Source organism: Haliotis cracherodii, unplaced genomic scaffold, assembly GCF_022045235.1.
Source record: "Haliotis cracherodii isolate W230 unplaced genomic scaffold, xgHalCrac1.p SCAF_7, whole genome shotgun sequence".
In the NCBI taxonomy this organism is placed as follows: domain Eukaryota; kingdom Metazoa; phylum Mollusca; class Gastropoda; order Lepetellida; family Haliotidae; genus Haliotis; species Haliotis cracherodii.
The window spans coordinates 14335009-14344338 of NW_027266330.1; the positions used below are offsets into that span (position 1 = coordinate 14335009).

General features: G+C 39.1%; 1 protein-coding gene across 1 annotated transcript; it reads right to left on the minus strand.

The window, feature by feature from the left end:
• Nucleotides 1–248: 248 nt before the first annotated feature.
• LOC139448379 (monocarboxylate transporter 12-like) lies at nt 249–9257 on the minus strand. Its single transcript, XM_071229923.1, has 6 exons — nt 9185–9257; nt 5652–5858; nt 4772–4915; nt 2627–3412; nt 1323–1373; nt 249–757 (listed from the first exon to the last, which is right to left on the minus strand). Exons 2-6 carry the CDS (start codon nt 5833–5835, stop codon nt 498–500), a joined length of 1425 nt encoding a protein of 474 aa, XP_071086024.1. The 5' UTR covers nt 5836–5858; nt 9185–9257; the 3' UTR covers nt 249–497.
• Nucleotides 9258–9330: the final 73 nt, after the last annotated feature.

The window sequence follows — 9330 nt, forward strand, 5'->3', positions numbered from 1 at the left end:
CAGCTTTATAACTCGCCCATACAGGCGGGGGTCGCGACAAGCATTATTACGCAGTACACGGATGTACAGTTACCATGATTGCGCGGAGGCTAAGCAAGGTTTGTTTGTTTGTTTGTTGCACTCAGCAATATTCCAGCTATATGACGGCGGTCTGTAAATAATCGTGTCTGGATCAGAAAATCCAGGGATTGATATCATAAACATCGAACCACGCAATTGGGATACGGTGACATGCATCCACGCAATTGGGATACGATGACATGCATCAACCAAGTAAGCGAGCCTGACCAACCGAAATCCACCCCATATCTTCACGGGTCAGGGATAGTGGTAGATGAGGAAGTGTTAAGTTTGAACAAAAGTTGTTGTTTTTCAATTGTTGATATCGCTGCTTGATTTCCTCCGCTTCAGTATAATCACCATCATTACTTGACTTGGATTTCTGTTTCAGTTGTTGGTATCTTTATTCCGCGTCAATGTAGTCATCAAGGCCACACTCACTTCGATTTTTGTTTTCTGTCAGTTGTTGGGATCAGTACTTCCATTACTGTCGCTTCAGTAGTATTGGCAGCACAACACTCACTTGGTGTTTGTGTTGTTTCAGACGTTCGTATCGATGCTTCTATTAATGCCGCTTCAGCAGCAACTTCCTTGTTGGGTATCGTTACGTTTAGATGCAAGTCTCCTCTTTGTGGCAGTGTCCGCTTGCTGAGAGTTGACAGAAATCCGAAGACAGTGGTCGAGAAAAACATTGCACCTGAAACGAAACGTTCCAAAGTCTTTCAACATTTCACTGGTAATATAATATATATTACTGTATATTCTATATATATATATATATATATGTATGTATGTATGTATGTATGTATGTATGTATGTATGTATATATATATATATATATATATATATATATATATATATGTATGTATATATATATATATATATATATATATATATATATATATATATTAAAGTAATAAAGTCCACGTTAGTCCATCATCTTCTTTATATCAGTTTCATATGTATATGAAACTGATATAAAGAAGATGATGGACTAACGTGGACTTTATTATTTTATTATATATTACATGTACACCGAGTGAACATTTACCTCATTTTTGTATATATATATTACAAACACAAACAATGTTCTGCGTAGTCTCACATCAATTGATGAAAGCAATATGAGCTCCAGAATGATCTCCAGTATTCGCTGACTCCAAGGAAACAAATACGTTATAACTCAACTTTCACTGATTATACACCATTGGTGTGGAAGTATATATCAATTCGCAACTGCGTACAGTCCTACTGTGACATACCAGAAAGGAGGAAAACGCTGTAGTACGACCCGCTTGCTTCCAATATGGCTCCTGAAACAGTACAGACGTGTGCTTAAAGGAGAAGACTATTCGGAACATGACAAATACATCTACTTCGAATCTTCCTTTATGGTTTTCATTTGCTTTGAAACAGATGGTTCTTACAAAGTCTTCGATGGACATTTAGAATCCAGAAGAACATGAAGAATTGAAACGCTTTTTGGATGGCTACAGAGTAAAAGACTACTCAGCTGATGCACAATGGACACCAGACACGGAGATCAGCTGCAGGTTGCAAGCGTTGTTTACAACATTAACAATGATTTTGTGGACTCACTGGAACTTGTGTTATCAACAACTACCCATTTTATGAACAATATCTATATGAGTTTTACAAGCGTAAAAGAGAGACTCTATATGACTGGTGATATGGGGTTAGATTCAGGGCCAAGGTCGGCAAGAAATACAGAACAGAGAAAGAAGATCAGGATATCGCCAGTGCCTCATTAAAGGACTCTATTGAAGAAGTATGACATTTAACAACGACTATGATAACACTGAGTGAAACACTGACACCCCTGAAACTGACAGTTAAGGAAAATAATGCATGTGTGAGCTCACGGCCGGATGAAATGCAAAAGATTGTCTCAAACAATCAATTAAGATATTTTGCGGCCTTAGAAAGTAAATTAGATAGAGGAAACATAATCTTTGTTTCGGCATTGAAACTGTCGGGAAGGACGAAATGTATGAGGCCAGGGAAAAACTATGCAATTTCTTGAAAGAAAAGCTTGAAATGAGTCATTATTACGAGATTCATTTTGATACTTTTCAGAGAAAGGGTACTAAACGTGAACAAGGATCGAACCCGCCTTGAATAAGGCCAAGGCTCGCTAAATACAATGTTTATTCCTAATGCAGGATATTTACCATCCCCAAACACACTCGCGTGATAACCTCTATTTATTTATACTCTTACGACGTATAAATGAGGTATGGGTATAAATCTTGAGAAGAATGACATTATTGTTTTTAAAATGGGAGGCGCCTTGTGGAAACATGACAAATGGTCTTTTAATGGTGAGCGTAGGAAAACTGTTAATGCCTATATATATTTGTGACTTCTTTTCACTACCAAATAAATTTGGACTAATTATATAAGGCCTGTAAAACTGTGATCGTCAATAAGCATTTTCTGTTATACTTGATAAGAAAATTGTTCTGATATTAATGTATGGTGCTGAGATTTGGAGACACCAAGTGGTATGGCAATTTGTCTGTTAGTTTAATGTATATGTACGTACCCGCAATTGGGGGACCTGTAAGATAGCCGACTCCACAAGAAAATAAAGTTGCACCAACACCTGTGGCGAAGTCTTGAAGTCCAAGAATTTCAAGTGTCAGGGTGTGAAGGAATACCCACGTGCCTCCAGTATACAGTCCAAGAATGAAGCCATAAACTATTCTCAGAACAGAGGATGTGTTGAACAGTGGCAGTAGAAACGTGCAAATTGCTACTATGCCATTCACAGCGGAATACACAGTTGCACTGTCAATCTTCTCATCAGTCAGAGCAAATCCTATGAGAACACGTGAGCCGATACTTCCTATGCCTGAAGCTGATATAACAAAGGCTCCTTCCTGGAATGTAGATCCCTGTTTTATAAAGAAATCCGGCAGAAAGAGATATTCCGTTGATATAGCAATTGAAAAGCACAGTACACTGCATAAAAAGAATATAAATGAAACATTACTCACAACATGACGGAACCTCGTTAGATCCCTACATATTGACGTAATCTTTCTCTGAGAGGGTTGACCCTTCCCAGCTTGTTGTGTTCTCTTGCGCTCAAATTCAGGGGGTCGCATAAGCAATCCAGCAGCACATGCATTAAGTGTCATTCCTCCAATGATAAGAAAGGCGCCGTTGACTCCATATGTTTCCATCAGATACTGAAAAAGTGGGGGTTGTATGAATATACCAAGTCCAACTCCTGAGATAGATATGCCTGTAACCAGTCCTGGTTTGTCAGGGAAGTAGTATCCAATAATGACAACACTTCCGGCTTGTGCCAAACCTGTGCCAAGACCTGAAGTATGAATGGCAACATATCACAATCGTTTCTTATTTTATCATTTTATTTTTATTTTATCAAGTGCTGTATACAGAGGACATTAAACACAATAAGGAGACCCAACACTCACTGGCATAATATCAGTTCATCTATCCTCCCATCCGACAACCTTTCACTTGACTAATGAAACTTAAACATTGCAATAATGTCTTAAGTTTCCACAAAATGAAGTGAGGTGAAATGGGGTTTAACGTTGCGCTCAAGATTATTGCACTTATATAGCCACGTGCATGCCGACTTTATGGCGTTTGTCCACTGAGATACAATGCCGCAGTTTAACATGGATACCGAGCCGATCAGTCCTTGTTTTAGCCCCTTCATTCCGAGCGCCAAGCAGGGTAACAATCCTTATCCCATTTCAACGCCTGTGGGTATGACGCGAACCAGCCCTGGACCTTCTGCTCACAGGGCGGACGCTCTACCACTAGACAACAGAGGCGGTCCTTCCACAAAGCACTCTTATTAAATTGCCAATGACTGCTATATGAACAGTTTCTATAGAACAGCATAAACAAACATAAAATGATAACCCCCCATTCCCTGGCGCAGCAAATCGATGTTTAATCATTCAACAGTCAGGGATATGGATGTAAATTGTTTAGGTGAACATCTGACATGTCCTTGCATGTGTTTGTGATGGGTGTCCCTAGTGAGGAGGGATATGCTTATCTATTCGTTTACACCTGGTATTATGACTATTTGTTAGTGGTTCATTAACACTTCATATTGTTTAGCTATTTTGGGTTATTGTGTCCCTCAGGCTACAAACAATAGTGAGTGAGTATGGTTTTACGCCGCTTTTAGCAATATTCCAGCAATATCACGGCGGGGGACACCAGAAATGGGCTTCACACATTGTACCCATGTCTGGAATCGAACCCAGGTCTTCGGCGTGACGAGCGAACGCTTGAACCAATAGGCTACCCGACCGCCCTGCTAAAACAATAACAATAAGCAGTTGTAATTTTCATTTAGATTGATAATACCCTTTTTATGTCCGAGTACCTTCATTTTATGTGAGCCTTTCAGTTACCGTAAACTTACAATATATAACATTGCCATTACCATTTGAATCGTGACATTTGCAGTAAGATACAAATGTTTAAAATAGACAACTTTAAGTTTCGAATGTTTTGCTTAAGGAAACACATCTTAGTAGCTTTTGGCATGCACTTCATTATTTCTCATTCTCACATCCGCTATAGCTTTACGGTCAACAAGAAATTAAAAAGAAAAACATCACCTTGGCTGACACAAACAGTTAAGGGTTAAGAAATCACTAAATAGCAGTGTGCCCATTTCAGCCGTACATACCTGCAATTAGGGAATATGTTAAGAACAATATCCTTATTTCGGTCACCAGATAGCTGGTCGCAAACCCAGTCATCATCAAGAGTCCAGACATCACCACACATGTTCTACAGTCAAACACGTTGATAACCAAGCTGGCAATTGGACCTGAAGGGGATGACAGCATGTGTGAAACAATACATGAGGAGGCGTTTCAAACATTTTGTTTTGTTGATATTCTGTCGATATATATTTCAATGTCAAGATCCTAGCAGGATCCCTTTATCGAACTACATATAACTATATAGGTATTTTCGGTCGAAAAACACGACACAATGTATTTCCCTCCAAACAAATCCCTATGTAATCTCGCCGATACATTTTCGAACTCTGAAGAGCACAGCAGCCAAAGAAGGATTTTTGGTTGTTTGCTTGTTACATAACAATAGCAATATTTTCGCTGCACGTATATGACGGTGAAGTATATGTTATATACCACTGTGTGCACTAAGAAAGTGAGCGGAAATATTTAATTCCCAAAACTGTAAATGATATATATTATTATTTACAAAGAATATGTCAAACAATTTCTACAAATGCTAATGTCATGTTAAACTTTGCCAGATTCCTGTAGTATGGTGTGTTTTTTTACAGAAAGATAAATTACTTGTTTATCTTCCCTTAAGAAATAATTCTCTCTCAAATTGTAATTTGTACTATGGGTCTGATGGCCTTAGTGCAAATAAAGTTAACTGTCAATTCGACCTAAAATGGATAGGAAATATGTACAAAAAGTGTCGAAGTAAACCATGAGCAGTGGTTAAGGAACGTAACATAAATACCTCAGTGATTACTTTTTGTAACTTGTATCGTTATTGCATGATCAATTTAGTCAGTTCCTTACCTGTCAGAGCAAACATACAGGAAAAGAGAGATCCCATCCATGCTGTCATCGTCACATCCTCCTGGAACTCGTTGAGCAAAGCTACGTGGATTACTCCGCTTGCATAGGGAAGGGATGGACCAAGGAGCATCGTCGTAAAGGAGGCAACAAGAACAACTCCTGGATACATGCTCTGCTTCTCCATGTCTCTAGCTAAGGGTTTGCGTTCTGAAAATATTCACAATTTAGAGAATGGCGGACGGGCTCGGGGAATTCCAAATTATCTAGCCAGGGTGGAGTTTGGGCGGGGGTGGTAGTGGTGCACGGGTGGCCCAGTTGCTTCCCTTGGGCCAGAAACCTATGATCGTGGGTTGGAATCCCAGGTTCAAATCAAAGGCCTGCAACGCTTCGGTCTTAACTCCCACATCAAGCTGATACGCTGTGATATAAATGGAATACTGCTCAAAATGACGTTCAATGAACTCCACTCATGCCATAATTCGGGTGGCATAATGTAATCAATATTTGAATGTGAACCATAGCGAACGTTATAGCGCATTGTTCTCAACAATGAAGCAGCGTGGCATAATATCGCTTCATTTGATCAATCAGCATTGCGATTCATCAGTGAAAAGTACAGGAGTTCAGAACTGTCCAATTGACGCAATCTTCATCCAAATCCATACGTGCCTGTCTGTGATTTCTGGTCATTGGGATGCGAATGTTTGCCCTTTGTGAAGGGAAACCAGCCTCACAGAGACGATTACGCACTGAATAGAAATGTTAACGCCCCTGGCATTCCGCTGGTCATTTCTGAGTGTGATGGCAGTCACGACGTGATGACCTCCGGCTGCAATCAGGAGAAACCTGTTTGTGGCGGAATGCTGTCGACCACCTGCATGTTGCTGTGAAGCTGTTCAAAGGTCTGGTATAGATTCCATGCCCTGCTGATCTCACTTTTGCTGATACCAAAGACGTTTACAACGTTCATAGTGTGGTGACCCAGTTTCAAACATGCCTATGCATCTGCCTATTTTTTCAGTCGTTTAACGACGTCTTTGACGCCGAGGGGGCATACGTGCATTTGGTTGCAATCATTAGTACCAAATGGTGTTGTGCTCTGTGATAATGATGTGCATCTGTCACGATACATCCAAACACAAGTCTTCAAGCACCTCGCGCACATTGTGTCCATGAGTATATGCCTGTATCCGTTCATCGTGAAATTGAGTTCCAACAGGGGTCACCGAATCATTGTGTACCATGATATTTCAATCTTTATTTGTTGAATGATTTCTTGATCATAAACAAACATGTTGTATGTGTACACAATAGACATAAAAACTTGCGTAAAAACATACAACATCAGGCCATGAGACACAATGGACAATCAAAAACATTATTTATATAAGAGAATTATAACTTATAGGATTGCAAAGCCCAATAAAAATGAATTACAGTTTAAAGTAAGGAAAAGTTGCCTACGTGCAAACATTTTTGAAATAGTGCGGCAAGAGGTGTTATATACGTGTTACAGTTCAATAAGAACACAGACTGGTCCACAGGAGAGAATTAAATAAATATGGGATCAGACTTTATAATTCTCGACCATAAATCATATTTTAAGTCAGAATAAAATGGACAGTTAATGAGAAAATGTATCTCATCCTCTACAGCTTTATTATTACATAATTTACAAATTCTATCGTGTAAAGGTGTGATAGGTTTAGCAAATCTACCAATTTCATCTTGTAAGGGTAATGTGCCGCAGCGTAACTTGCTAAGGATACTACGATGAGACCTGTTCATAGTACATGTAACATGGTGTTCAGCAGACGAGTGTTTCAACAATCGATAAGTACGAAGCTTATTTTCATTTTGTAAACCTCTATCATTCCACAATTCTGAATACAAATTATGCTCATCTAACGCTAATAGCTTATATTTTAAACGGGTAAAATCGAATTGGGTTAAGTGCAGACCGTCAGAGACAGTTAGATCTTAACTATTAAGCGAATCCAAAACATTGTTTACACAGGATTTACGGAATTTTGTAGACCATTTACTAATCCAATAAAGAAGTCTATTAGGATCGACCGCTTGAATTCGCCGCCAAAAACGAAATATTTCAATATGCTGTTTAGTAAGTGGGCTCGTCCACCCCATTTCGTCACGGACTGATAAATTTGGAGTTTTGTTGTTAACCGCAAGGAAGAAACGAGCAGCTCTGTTTTGAACAGAATTAATACAGCTGAATTGCTTGAGGCCCCAGATAGCCGAACCGTACGAAAGTATAGGCTGAACAAGATTATCATGCAGTTTATTAAAAACTGAAAATGACATACCACCTGCTAATTTAAATTTACAGATAAGAACACCAAGAGCTCAATTTGCTGATTTTGCCAATTCCTTAACAGAATAAGTGATATCCAAATGCTCATGAAGCCAAAATCCTAAATATTTATATGCGTTAATAATGTCAATTAGAGAAGAGCAAATAGTAAAGAAAAATTCCGATCTTTTAACAGATGGCGGCCTTAAATGAACAACATTAGTGTTTTTCACATTTACTTTTAAACGCCATTGTGATACCCAGCGAGAGACACAGTCTAACATACGCTGTAAGGAGATTTCGTCTGCAGCCATCAAAGCTACGTCGTCCGCGCACAGTAAAATACTTAACATATTATCGTCTACCTGAATACCACACTTAAGTTTATTAATGTCCTCTGCGAGATCGTTAATAAACACAGAAAACAATGTCGGAGAAAACACATTCTTGTCTAACTCCAGAAGTTACTGGAAACGGATCTGTTAAGCAATTATTTATCCTTACACGTGACCAGGTGATATCATACATTGCTTGCACAGCATGAAGAAATCTACCATTGACGCCAAGCCGACGAAGTTTATACCATAAACATGAACGATTCACTTTGTCAAACGCCTTCATCGCGTCAATGAAACAAACATATGTGGATTGTCTATTATTGATAACGGAAAATAAACTCAATATATGCTCTTGATTACTTCGCTTAGAACGAAAACCGTTTTGTTCATCAGCAAGAACGTTACTAGTTTCTAACCAGCGGTTTAAAAGAGTGTTTAACACATCGGCGTATAACTTACATGGGAAATACCTCGATAACTTAACGGATCACGTGGATTGGTATCAGTTTTTTTAATCGAGTTAATAACACTAGAGCGCCGCGTTTCTGGGCATGTATTGGTTTCGAAGCAAAAAGTAAAAAGTCTGAAAAGAATGTCGGTACATGTGCTGTTCTTAAGCGCCTCAACTGGGAGAAGGTCAAGGCCAACAATATAAAACGTCAATGCCAGAGAATAACCAGTCTCAATTATCCGCCGAAACAGATTCCATTGGGCGTAAAAGGCAAAATAGCGGTGACAATTATATGAATAGACAAAATTATAGAAAATCAATGATTACATAATGTGTTCGTGAAAAGGATTGGAGTGTTCTGTCCTACCGGCATTCGGCAACACTGTAGCTCTACCCTTAGCATACGTTATGGTGTTTGCAAACATCTACTCACATACACCGGTGTAAAGGTCCCGTGTCAAGCCACGATGCCAGTATCACACACTGTGACCTTCCGTCCCACTCTGAAACAACATTGCAAAGCAGGTCGGAATACATTGTCGTGTCATAGCTTTCTTGTAACACCAAATTCCCATTAGA

Excerpts from the sequence above, each read along its gene's own strand:
- LOC139448379 (XM_071229923.1), bottom strand. The coding sequence starts at position 5,835 with ATGGAGAAGCAGAGCATGTATCCAGGAGTTGTTCTTGTTGCCTCCTTT. Across the intron at positions 3,413-4,771 it reads AACATATTCCCTAATTGCAG|GTCTTGGCACAGGTTTGGCA; the intron begins GTATGTACGGCT and ends TTCATACTTCAG. Across the intron at positions 758-1,322 it reads CAGCGTTTTCCTCCTTTCTG|GTGCAATGTTTTTCTCGACC; the intron begins GTATGTCACAGT and ends GTTTCGTTTCAG.